At 40.4% G+C, this 14094-nt stretch overlaps 1 protein-coding gene across 1 annotated transcript in view; it reads left to right on the forward strand.

Moving 5' to 3' along the window:
- LOC142144014 (solute carrier family 12 member 9-like) overlaps positions 1 to 14094 on the forward strand; it is a 174517-nt gene that overhangs the window by 143589 nt on the left and 16834 nt on the right. The window contains exon 10 of the mRNA XM_075202355.1: positions 8651 to 8843. Within this exon, the coding sequence (XP_075058456.1) occupies positions 8651 to 8843 (193 nt within the window). The remainder of the gene's footprint in view (positions 1 to 8650; positions 8844 to 14094) is intronic.

Here is a 14094-nt window from a genome sequence, read left to right on the forward strand (position 1 = left end):
TATTAACTTTGGAAATCCCGCCTCTGGGAGATCTCCATGCTATGTCTTTGGAACGTGGCCACGCTAAGCGCATCATTATGCCACGCCTATCTGCTAAACTGAACCAAATTCAGCCTATTACAGCAGGGGGTGGGGCCAATATGCCATGATTAGCCCCGTCCCCACCCACTTCACCAACAATGTGAGCAGTATGCAAGAGTCTCCCTGACATTCCGGAAGAGTAGGCAGTCATGTGCAACATGCCATATTACCTTTGTTTGCAACACAGTGATGTTGTTGCCTGATTACTGTTCTTTCTGTTTGTTGTATTGTGACTCTTTGTTTGCATTTTATTTTTATTTTTTTTCGGTGCTGATCCCTTCCCTGTACTTTTGTTGACAACATTTAATAAAACAGATGTTTAAAAAAAATGTCTTGCTTAGAAACTGATAGAAGATGAGGCATCACAAACAAGACAAATATTGGGGGTGATTAAGCACCCACAGAGTTGGAGCATTCAAAGAACATCAAATTTCAAAGATCTTTCTCTCTTTCTTTAGGAACATTCCATATCTAGTGGATAATATCCAAAGCATAAAAAACACAGGTGCTTAAACATATTTGTGCCTAAAATACAAGGTTTAAAAGGCATACAAAAAGACAATTATTTGTATATCTTAAGATATGTGTGACTCAGCGTTGTATGTTAAATGCTTTAAGTGTAACATGTTGCTCTTGAGATGCCAATCATGGCAATCATTTTAATGTATATTTAAAAAACGCACTACCAGCACTAGGCTATAACAGTCCCCTTTTATTCCAATTTATTAGACCCCTACATCCATAGATGGGGTCTTCTTCTGTCTTTCAGCTTTTAATCTAATTGAGAACCCCCCCCCCCCAATAGATGACACCTAGTGCTCCACCAGGAGCCGCAAAGTGAGTGACAAGCCTCCTTGTCAGTATCCAGCCAAACAAAGCTTCACTCTGACTGGTCGTGAGAAAGCCGCTCTGATTGGTTAGTAGTGGCTAAACTTCATGTGGGATTTAGCCGCTATAACAATATAGATGGGGTTGGGGGTTTGTGTTTTCATGTATTATTATTATTTTTGGACAAGAATACAAATACAATATAATTTACGTTTTGAATAGTACATAGATAAAATGTTTTCCAAATAAAACATTTTAAAGTGGTTTAAAGTATTAAAGCAGAAAAACTCAGAAATGATATTAGATATTAACAATTGTAAATGCACTATATGAAGTATGAAATTAAAAACCCAATCAGTTACAAACTGTAAAATATGCACCTTAAAGCTCATTTAAATATCTTGTCCCACAACATAAAGTGTATTTCTTGCAAGTGGGAGCAATACTTGGCTTTGGCTAGGTCGCACTGAGCAAGCAGTACTACCAGCTGACAAGCTCTTCTTTTAGAAAGAGCAACATTTTGCACCAGCCGTAGACTTCTCGGCAAACTACAAACATTCACAACAGTTCAAATATAGGGATTTAATCTCAAAATATCATCTGCAATGTGGACCTGCTTTTTTGCAGCTTCATCTATTATGTTCACTGGCTGTCAGTATGGAAAATAAAGGAAAGTCGTCATCATTTATAGAAGCAATTAAATCTAGCAAATTTTTAGCATATAATTTCCGTTAATAATGGAGATTTGCCTCCTTTGGTTATTATACTGCACTAGCAGTGATATGTGACTTTAATCATAATTATCTTTCTGCGTTTTAATGGGGGAGTGAATGGACGATCCCTGTCAGCATTTATGTTGTTGATTTCTCTTCCCTGTCTGCTCCTAGACTTCTCTCCACACTCCACAATGTGCCTTGTTCACGTCTGTCTCCTGTAATCTGACTGCACCACATATCCAGTACACTCTCCTATGCAGGAGTAGAGTACACCTGGCTCCTGCTCTCTTATTACTCTACATCAGTTTAAACCCTTAATACTGTATACACCACTTCAGGAGTTGTTATCATCTCCTGCATCTAGAGCTGATATTCAGAGTTGGATGTGAAGAGTTGACAACCCAACACCAATTTACAAAAATATCTAAGTTACCATTGAAAGGCAGCTGTTATGTTCCTTTATGAAGTAACCCTTTACCTCTCCTCTGTCTGCATCCTAATGGTTCTCTTAGTCCTGTAGCTCTGTGTCAGCCATGTCTCAGACTTGCTTCTCTCACACATTGTTATGTGACTGAAATGGTTAAATTGTTGTGTTGGCTTCGGTGTTTTTCTCCCTATAATTCCCACCTGCATGCGAGACCTCCTTTAGACTAGTAACAATGCCACTTTCCTCCTCTGCAATTACATTCCTAATAGCCAGCCCCTGCATGCCACCATGTCACAGGCTCCAGCTGAGGTGTCATACTGAAGAATAAGAGCTGTCGCTAAAAGAGCGAAAGAAAAGTATAAAGGGGAGCACATTATTCTATATGCCATTGTTCTAAAGAGAACTATTAATAATAATGGTGATAAAAACAACAATAGTCATTTGCATTTGCTAAGTGGTTTTTTTTTTCTTTTAAATTGTACACAAAACACCATGTTATACAAAACACCATGTTGGTATGCAGCCAAGATCATAGGTGATGCTTTATAGGGGAAGTAGTCACAGAAAGTGGGGTTCTTAATAAGCTTAGTGTAACATGATCTAGTAAGATTAGGGCTATACACTGAATATATACATACTGTTATTATCTATGAACGATGCTCAGTGCTGGGCAGACAGACAAGTACTGAATAGGCAGATGTAACTTATACACTTGCAATAAGTCTGCACTAAATTGGTGGGAGACTCCTATGTTCTGCATGGACACTAGATAGAGTAGGGGGATATGTATACTGGATGGATAAGACCAGCGCTATATAGATGACGGGAGACATCGGTTCTGGGTAGGCAGGTAGAAAGTGTCAACTGGATTTTTAACAGTGCTGTATTGTAAACTTGGAGGATGAGTGTGTTGAGAGATAGCTAGAGGAGAACTCTGAAATGGCCAGAAAACTATATCGGCCTTCATTGTTGTATTGTGCTGTTATCCATCTATTTCTTACAATTTCCACAATACTCATTCAGCATTCCCTGGTCTATCACTCTTATCAATGGACCTTCCTGACAGGAACTTCTCCAACCTCGCCAGCTATCTTACACTGCTTCTCTTCATTGTGACCAGCTTTGTAGATGGTCCATCTTCAAGAATGCAAAGTGTATCTCTCTGTCACTGTAGTTTTTCTCATTGTAAAGAGAAAAAAAACTGTATGTAGTCTTGTACTTTATAAAATATTAGGTGTACAATGAATGAGGACTGGGATTAGTAGCAACTGAATGTCCATGCACTTAAGTCTAGGGAGATAGAGGGAGACAAGATGATACTTGTACTGTCTCAGAGACTGAAGCAGTATTTTGTAGGGTGTGATTGACCCTGCAACTCAGAAATTAAAAATAACTCTTCTTCTTTACCAACTCCATCTCTGGCTTCTGTTGTTGAGTGAAATGAAACAATGCTACGACATTAGTATTCATGTGAAAGTCTTGCTGTAAAGGCCTGCAGGGTCAATATATATATATATATATATATATATATATATATATATATATATATATATATATATATATATAACAATGTAAAGTTGTTGTTTCTGGAACAGTTAAGGGCAAACATCACCTGTTTCCCCTTAATTTACTTGAGTAAGGCATTTTAGAGGGTAGGTATGAGGCCCGGCGGTTAATCCCTTGGCCTCTATGGATGAGATTCTGTAGCTTTACTTATTAGACAAATCAAACAGCTATAAGCTATAAGGTAATTGGTAGTGTGTGAAGTGATTATTATTATAATAGTACTACAAGCTCCTCAATAACATGGAGGTATGGTTAACATACAGGCCATAGAATAATTCTGGCATTTGCAAAGTCAAGATGTTGGAGTGCTCGTTTTCAAGCTACGGAGCTGAATTCAGTACAATCGGTCCCATAGACACATCACACTGTGACCTCACCTTGCAAGTGGGCTGCGAGGGAATATCATATATAATATAAAGGCATATAGGCAATATGGAGTAAATTAAACATTCACTTTTTTGATTATTTCAATATGTTTTTATTTGGTTTCAAGAAAGCCAAGCATGTACTTATATGCTGCAATAAGTATGTCTTTTTTCTGATTTAGAATCTCACCGAGGCTCATAGCACATTCATTTTACAGTGTATTTTGCTCTACTTATATCATTTTCATTCTAATGGTGTGTTAATTAAAATCTTGCCACTAATTTAACATATTCATTTTGCAGCTTTGTTATTTATGGCTATCACCCAGTGAAAAAAAAACAAGTTGGCAGGTCTGCAGAATAAAATGTTCATGTTGTGATCTGGAATTATATCTGTTCCTTCATTTATAAGTCCACCCAAGATATTTTAGCACTTGGCTTATCAATTATGTGTAATATGTTTAGGTTAATGTACCTAACTAACTGCTAATGAGTTAATCCAGCAAAATGTATTATGTAACACCCAGACTGTTTGGGTTTTTCCTTGTACATTATATCCTCATTACCAGAGAGTCTGGTTGGCTGTGGCTTGTCTCAGCATGTAGCCCCAGCAGGGTAACATCATACTCAGTCAGATCCCAGTGAACTCTTGATTATGGACAGGTGAGAGCCACAGGACATAAGTCTGTTAAAAGCTTTCCCAATCCATCACCCCTCGTATTGGACTTTGGTATCAGAGTGTCTAGTGTGGATGCTGATTGAAAATTGCACATAATCCTGACTCCAAGGAGCTATGATCTCTTAACCTCTGCACTGCCATGGCCACCTGATGCAGTGTGAGTTTAAGCTATACATGTATCACAAACAATCAGGGAATAAACTGGACATTTTAGAAGAAACACATTTTTGCGTAATTTGAAGGAGAATCACAAAAACTCATGATTATAGGACAAGCACAAAACACAATTATAGAAAATGAGGAAAGAGTAATCTAGAGTAATACAGATCTCATAGCTTAAAAGAGGACATCAGAGATAGTTTGTTAATGCATTCTCATGTAATACTCTGAAAGTAAATCGCTTGTTTTCGTTTTGTACAGTGTAATGAAATCTTCTCACTAAGAGATGACTCAAACTGCAGTGGAGAATTTCTGTGTGTAGAAAATATTTCACCTTAGTAAAGACCATATGGGTGGTACAATTGCTGGTTCAGTACTCTACTAGAATGGTGCAGGGAACAGTAACTCATAGCAACAATCACATATTAGCTTTCATTATTTTAGTTTGCACTAGTGACAGCTGGTGTCTTACTGATGGTATAGGATTCTAACCCTCTGTATTATTTGCTGCAGGTTAGGATATGATCATAGTGTGTCCTGAGGAACAAATATGTCCATATGTTTTTCAAACAGTTTCAGAGAGTTATATAGGACTAAAATAAACAGTGATAGGAACATCAAAATAATGAATTACCATAGTAATTACATTTATAATCATTACCAGGAATACTGTAATGCTGCATGAGAGAACCTAAATACATTTAGGTTAATTGGCTGCTAACAAATTGACCCTAGTCTGTGTGTGTGTGTTAGGAATTTAGACTGTAAGCTCCAATGGGGCTGGGACTGATGTAAATGAGTTCTCTGCACAGCGCTGCTGAATTAGTGGCGCTATATAAATAACTGGTGATGATACATTAGATCTCATTTACTAAGCACAAACAGACTGAGGCACTCTTTGGAGCATACTTTCCCATAATGTCTGGGACTCTCCCGATTTACTGTGAGTTCTCCCAGACTCCCAGAACCACACTTCCCTCTTCCGGATCCCTCCTTAGGGAAGTGGGCAATTCACAGCAAATCAAGTGATGCCACGTTTCATTGCACAGTGGGGGGTAGGGCAATGATGATGTGAATCTCATCACCATGCCCCCCCCCACCACACGCTTACACTTATTCACTTGGACCTCTCCTCTGGGTTCTCCTGGAATTTGCACTACTGTGGAAAAGCGCAATTAGAGTAAGGAACAAATACAGCTAAAGAGTATAGATTTTCACCACGACAAACCATTTTGGTGCAAACAGGGAATTGTGCATGCAGCACACAAAGACAGAGCAGATTTCTGCTTACACTGCCATTTAGAGCTGAGCTAGGACGTGACCCCCTCCCAACTCTAAATCTGTTTGCTAATTTTAAATTTGTACCCCAGCAATGCAACATGTTTTTGCCAATGTGCAAACTTACACCTAGCTGGACATACTCCTAACGCTAACTAAGGCCTAGGGTGTGCTTAATAAATAAGTGCCATTTAGTCATACTTGCCAACTCCCGGACTCCCGGGAGAGTGGACTCCCGGGAGAGCTGGCATTTCTCCCGCATCCCGCAATTCCCTTGCTAAAATGATGCGATTCACTGAGAATCGCGCCATTTTGGCCCCGCCCCTGGGACAAACTGTCATTTCCCTCATGGGGGCGTGGCCAAAATTACACGATTCAAGGTGCCCCGCCCCCTCCCGCCCTCTAGTCACGCCCCTCTCCCGGACGTCGCCTACTGAAAGTAGGCAAGTATGCATTTAGTACCGTACTGTCTTGATGATACAGACCCCTCTTACGGAATTTGGTTATAATGCCATTTATAATACGCCATAACAATAAGCATTAATATGTAAAGCCTACAGAATAAGAGTAGACAGGGAGAATTGCATTCAGTATACAGAAAGCAAATAATTGTGTTTCTTGTCAGCTGTATGGACCTACGTGTGCTGTCGTCAGCTGACAGGAAACACTGTGTAACTTCCCCACCAAACAAATGGTTTTTTGGTGATTTGATTATGACCTTGCTACAGATCCTGTCACTCGACTATAATGCCAAATAACCGTAGCAATGATCAGCAATTTTATAATGATTCATTAGTATAATGTACAAAAAAATCTTAATTGCAGGACAATCTGTTTTAATCCTTTTAACTTGTTATTGAAACTGTTGTACAACTTTGTCTGCATTCATAATAACCTTTGTGACATTGGTAGCATGAGATACTAATGAGATTTCTTTCATGCTTACATAATACCTACCCACTCTCACGGAATGGTCAAAAAACTCCCAAATTGCAAGTAGGTCTACCCGACTCCCGGTGAGAAATCTATTCTCCCGCACAATGCAAATTTCCTGGTAAGGTGGGCAGAATGTGGGCCTCCATGATGCGATTCGTCACAAATCGCGTCATTGTGGCCCGCAATGAAATGATGTGATTCACGGCACCCCGTCTCCTTCTGCCCCGTGCCCCGGAGGGGAGGAAATAAAAGTTGGTAAGTATTAGTTACATCAACCAGACATTGGAACGAGTATTGAAAAGGACACGAAGAATTTTATGCAAATAAAAAAAAAATCTCTCTTTCTGAGCATCCAAGCTGTGAAACAAATATTCAAAAGGGTCAAATTATATCTGAATCAAAAAGAGAAAAGAAAAAAAACATTTAAAGATGGGTCTTAATTATATAATCATGGGATTATTGCAGGCACTGCTGGTGCTAAAATATGCAAATCAAGTTTTTATTATCAGACTCCATGTGAAGTTCAGTATTATTACTTATTGCAGGAAAAATGCATGCTGCGGCCGGCTCCTCATTTAGACCAGTGATGTACTTGTGAGGGAAAATTCAGTCTTTTATTTATTTAGTACCAGAAATCCATGCAAAGGGGTGTGTGATACATGTGCAATATTTATATAGCACTGATGCATCTGAGGCAACGCTTTGGGAAATAAGTCATGGTTTTGTACACAGGGATCACATAGGAGAGTCTCTCTGCTTTGTAATTCACTGTTCATCTGTGTGCTTGAATTCTTATCCAGTGGGGTATATAAGTTACTGTTAATTAACAAGAGGGTATTTACAATAGGAATGTATTACGATCATATACATTGGCGGGGTGTAGAGTAGAAGCACTTTCCCAGCATCAAAGTGTCCCTGAAACTTAATATATTAAAACGATGCCTAGGGGGAAACTATCAGATTTGTATTTAGTGTTTCTGCCACCTTAGGTGATTATGAATCATTCCCAAATGCTTGTTTTTAATTTATATAATCCTATACTGAAATCAGCTGTCAGTACTGCTTTGTGGCCGTATTTCCAACATGCGTCAGGATGGCCTTAAATGCAGTGATTTGCACTCTCTTACAGGGAAGAATACATCACACACCCAAATAGATAAAATTAATATTGTGGTGTGGGATGATTTCCTATGTGATGCTTAGCATTGCAGGGTACAAAGGAAATGTGCATCCAATTACATTATTATGCTTCTGTGTCTTGCCTCACCACTTATGTAAGTGCAATAAAAGTTTTTGTACACACTACTGTATAAAATAAAGCAAAGTGGGACAAATCCCAGGAGCAAGGTAGCCAATGAGCCTAAAATATGACTACTGGTGCCAAACTTTTGGGAGTAATTTCTTTTGAGATCAATGGATGCAGATCTTTCCTGGTTCCTTAGAAGATCCTGCTGGCTCCTACAGTTGACTTTCTCCTGAATCTAACATCAGTTTTCTATTTCTGACATAAAGAGAAATCAGCATCATTAGAGGGCTGTTACATGCTATCATACTTTTGTAATGTTGTAGTCTGTGACCACCCCAATGCATCATGTTCTTTTCTCTCCACCCACAGGCCAACGTTTCACTACTTCACGTGGCACACCTGTGTCTTGGGAATTTTGGGTTGTGTGACCATGATGTTCCTTATCCAGCCTATCTATGCCTCTGCCAGTGTCGCCTTCATGTTGATCCTACTTCTGTGCCTACATTACTTGTCTCCCAGTCATAGTTGGGGTTTTATCTCTCAGGCCCTCATCTTCCATCAGGTGAGATATATTTATATATACTGTCTATTGCGCATTATAATCTATTGGTAGGTTCTTGTGTTCAGACTGTAATGAGAATATGTTTAAAGGTTTGAAGTAGTATAAAATAAATAGGCAACTACTAGTTCATAACTGTGGCCAGCTTCCCCGGTTCAGCATGTTTACTTAAGCAAGTATCATTGTATACTTGTATAAGCTCTAGATCACCTAACATCATAACATTAATAATAACGATAGTGGATAGACTGGAGAAGTGTCAAATATTAGGGAGTGGGAGGAAGAGAAATGTACAAGTTGAAGAAAAAGCATTTTTGGAAGTGGAGTAAGAAGAATGGAGTAAAATTTTGGTTTATTTGAGAATCCTTTCATAACAAATTTTCAATTGTCAGGAACTGTCAGTAACTCTTGTGTTTCTCCAGTTTTCTTTACTCAGTTTCATAAATGTCCAACACTTTAGAGTGGGGATGGGAATTTAAACTTGGGAAGTGAGAGTGGTGGGGTGTGGCTGATTTAGAAGGAATGAGCAATGTAATATGGACAGTACAAAAGGATATTGGGACAAGAATAGTACATGCAGCAAAAATAACATAAACAAGACTATAGTAATAAGAAAACTTATGTGAGAAGAGACCAATGTAAACGAATGCATTTTATACATGAGCGATTAAATACATGAAGTGTCTGCCATGGAGTATAGCAAAACGTATATAACTACATATACACACACATAACAAGCCTTTCCTACAATGTATGCAGCCAGCACTGGTAGAGTAATAGAATTTGCTATGAATTATACCAAATTTATGCTTTGTCTGCAAAATCCCATCGGGAATAATATCTTCTCTTTTTTTGTGCTGCTGATAGTGGGGTCTCATTGTGCAGACACAAAGCCCACCACCTGTTCCATCTCTGCAGTGAAATCACACGCATTAGACTCAAATGTAATATTATTACTGAGCTCACTTATCTTTTCATAGCCGGCTTTCTGTTTAATACAAAGCTTTTGACACTTACCAGGTAGAATGCTGTTTTTACATAGCTTGTTAGCTGTCCATTTATTCTGAATTTCGTCATTTTATGTTTGCTTGTTAACTCTTCAACATCTGCACGGAATTTTAATCCAAGGTTTAACAGGAGAGATGTAAAATATAGAGCCTTTTAATGCATGAATTTTATTCTTTTCATTTGAATTGTAATTGTTTCCTCTTTTAAATAAAGAGACAATAATAAAAGATATCTAAGAGCGAGGCAGTCACGGCAGCAGCTTACTACCAGCCCATCCACAACACTTTACACAGGTTCCTCTATGTAAATCCTCAGGTCTGGTATTATATGCCTGTGTTTCTTTTATTTCCAGGTGTCTTTTCCAAGCAGCTGTAGTTTAATTGATTTATTCTTTTAGTAGAAACTAAGGCAACTTAAATAGATACATAAAAAATGTCTGTAATTCTTCTTTGTATTATTTGAATTGAAGTAAAATATCTTTATTTATATTATTTTGTTCTTGGAATAAATGTCTTTACAATAGGGATGTGCACCAGCCACTTTTCGCGTTTTGGGTTTTGGGTTCTGGGTTCTGATTACCTTCAGGTTTTGGGTTCTAATGGGTTTTGCCAAAACACCCCCCTCAAGGTTTTGGGTTTTGGGTTCTGATTTTTTTTTTAAAAAGCATAAAAACTGCTAAAATCCAGATTTATTTTTTTTTCACTCCTACGCTATTATTAACCTCAATAACATTCATTTCCACTCATTTCCAGTCTATTCTGAACACCTCACACCTCACAATATTGTTTTTAGGCCAAAAGGTTGCACCAAGGTAGCTGGATGACTAAGCTAAGTGACACAAGTGGGTGGCACAAACACGTGGCCCATCTAGGAGTGGCACTGCAGTGGCAGACAGGATGGCAGTTTGAAAAACTAGGCCCCAAAGAGCACATAATGCCAAAAAAAGAGGTGCAAGATTGAATTGTCCTTGGGCCCTCCCACCCACCTTTATGTTGGGTAAATAGGACATGCGCACTTTAACAAACCAATCATTTCAGCCACAGGGCCTACAAAACTGTGGCTGAAATGATTGGTTCATTTGGACCCCCACAAAACGAGCTGGCAAAGAAAAAAAAGAGGTGCAAGATGAAATTGTCCTTGGGGCCTCCCACCCACCCTTATGTTGCGGAAAAAGGACATGCACACTTTAACAAACCAATCATTTCAGCGACAGGGCCTACCAAACTACTGTGGCTGAAATGATTGGTTTGTTTGGGCCCAAAAAAAGCAATTCATCTCTCCCTGTACAAAGTAAACTGGCTCTACTGACGCAAGATGTCGTCCTCATCCTCATCCTCTGATTCCTCACCCCCTTCAGTGTGTACTTCCTCATCCTCACACATTATCAATTCGTCCCCTCTGGACTCCACAATCACAGGTCCCTCTGTAGTCTCTGGAGGCCATTGCTGGTCTTCATTGAAGAATTGATAATTCATTTTGATGAACATCATCTTCTCCACATTTTGCGGAAGCAACCTCCTTCGCCGCTCACTGACCAGGTTCCCCGTTGCACTAAAAACTCTTTCGGAGTACACACTGGAGGGGGGACAACTCAGGTAAAATAGAGCCAGATTGTACAGGAGCTTCCAAACTGCCTTTTTTTCCTGCCAGTGCAAGTAAGGACTGTCTGACATGTCTACTTGGATGCTGTCACCAAAGTAATCCTCCACCATTTTTTCAATGGTGACAGCATCCAATGCAGTGACAGTAGACATGCCAGCAATCGTTGGCAGGTCCTTCAGTCCGGACCAGATGTTCAAATTCGCTCCTGCCTGCTCTGCATCCCCGCCAGCAGGTCGTTTAGGAAATCTCAGCTGTTTCCACGCAGCCACAGGTGTGGAAGAAAATGAAGGAGGAGCTGTTGCCATGTCACGGTCCTCTTCAGATGACAATCTCCTGATCAGCAGGTCTTTGCACCGCTGTAGACTTGTGTCCACCGGAAACAGAGACACAACATATGCTTTAAACCGAGGATCGAGCATGGTGGCCAGAATGTATTCCTCTGACTTTAAAAGACTGACCACCCTCGGATCCTGGCAAAGCGTACAAAGGGCTTCATACACAAGAGCTACATGCTTTGTGGAATCGCAATGCTTTACCAGCTCCTCCCTCACTTTCTCCAGCTGCTTCTGCAACAGCCTGATCAGGGGAATCACCTGACTCAAGCTGGCAGTGTCGGAACTGACTTTTCGTGTGGCAAGTTCAAACGGCTGGAGAACCTTGCACAACACGGAAATCAGTCTCCACTGTGCTTGACTCAGGTGCATCCCTACTCCTTTGCCTATGTCGTAGGTGGCTGTATAGGCTTGAATGGCCTTTTGCTGCTCCTCCATCCTCTATAGCAGGGTTGTCCAATCCGCGGCCCGCGGGCCGCATGCGGCCCAGCACGCCTGTAAATGTGGCCCAGAAGGAGTTTTGGTTGTGGCAAGGGGGCAGCACTTTTAATGGAAAAAAAAAATCCTGCAAAAAAAATAAAATAAAATACTTACCTTGCGGTCACATCAGCTGGTACTCAGGCTCCCTCAGGGCCGTCTTTCCCATTGGGCACAATGGGCAGGTGCCCAGGAGCCCGTCGGAGGCAGCAAAAAAAACCAAAAAACCTGGAAAAAAAAAAAAAGACAATACTTACCTTGCGGTCAGCTGGCGATCCGGCTCCCTCCATGGTCTCCTCCTCCGTCGCGCTCACAGTGCATGTCGGGCGTGATGTCATTGTTCATGTCATGATCCATTGCGGTGCGCGACGGTAGAGACCATGGAGGGAGCCAGATAGCCAGCTGACCGCAAGGTAAGTATTGAATTTTTTTTTCCAGTTTTTTTTTTTTTTTTTTTTTTGCTGCCTCCGACGGGCCCCCCTGGGCTGCAGGGCCCATATATATAAATTATTTTTTATATATATATATATATATATATATATATATATATGTATATAGGGGACCCGGTTAACTGCTGTGCCCGGGGGCCCAAGAAGTTGTTAAGAGGGCCCTGGGCTCCCTCCCTTGTCTCCTCCTCCGTGCGGTGCTCGCAGTGAATGTCGGGCGTGATGTCATCACGCCCAACATCCATTGCGGAGCGCAGCACAGAGGAGTCACCCGCGCGAGAAGAACAATCAGCAGCACAGAATTAGAGAAAAGAAGAGAAGAGGACAGGAGAACAAGCCGATTAACAGGTAAGTTAAGGGGGATTTTTTTTTATTATTTCAAGGGACGCTGACCAGTGAATAAAAGTCACCTGGTCCTGGAGCATCATGGACCTTATCTCCCTGCTACATACTTCTACTTGTAATACTAATGGGGCATTATATATAATATTCTCTTTGGCCCATTATAAGTTGTTATCCCTTAACTAACATAGTGGTGTAATTAGCAAAACAGGTCACAATTTGGGGTCACAGTGATGTATATGTCAGGTACCGCAGGCCTGGTCAGGGCACCCTGATATACAATGCCTGGCATAAATGCACTTTATTGATATTGCATCGAAACAATACAAAAAGTGATTATAGTATAATAACTAGAGAGGATTTTTTGAACAGGGTGATTGAAAGGTAAGTATAGGGGGATTTGGAAAAAAAAGTAATATAAATATATATATATATATATATATATATATATATATATATATATATATCACTTTTTTCTCATATATATATATGTTAACTATGTTTTCTATGGTTTTTTGGATTATCAGCTATCGTTATTGTTAGTGTATCTTATGTGCGGCCCAAACCAACTCGTCGTCTTCAAATGTGGCCCAGGGAAGCTAAAAGGTTGGACACCCCTGCTCTATAGCATATAGAGAGTGACGTTCCAGCGCGTCACAACCTCTTGTTTGAGGTGATGGCAAGGCAGGTTCAAGCTTTTTTGATGGTGCTCCAGTCTTCGGTAGGCAGTGGCAGAATGGCGAAAGTGTCCCGCAATTTTGCGGGCGACCACAAGCATATCCTGCACGCCCCTGTCACTTTTAAGATAATGCTGCACCACCAAATTTATTGTGTGGGCAAAACATGGCACGTGTTGGATATTGCCCATATGTAATGCCCGCACAATGTTACTGGCGTTGTCCGACACCACAAATCCCCAGGAGAGTCTAAGTGGGGTAAGCCACTGCGAGATGATTTCCCTCAGTTTCTCTAAGAGGTTGTCGGCGTTGTGCCTCTTACTGAAATCGGTGATACACAACGTTCCATGCCTTGGAACGAGCAGGCGTT

Source organism: Mixophyes fleayi, chromosome 3, assembly GCF_038048845.1.
Source record: "Mixophyes fleayi isolate aMixFle1 chromosome 3, aMixFle1.hap1, whole genome shotgun sequence".
Taxonomy (NCBI): domain Eukaryota; kingdom Metazoa; phylum Chordata; class Amphibia; order Anura; family Limnodynastidae; genus Mixophyes; species Mixophyes fleayi.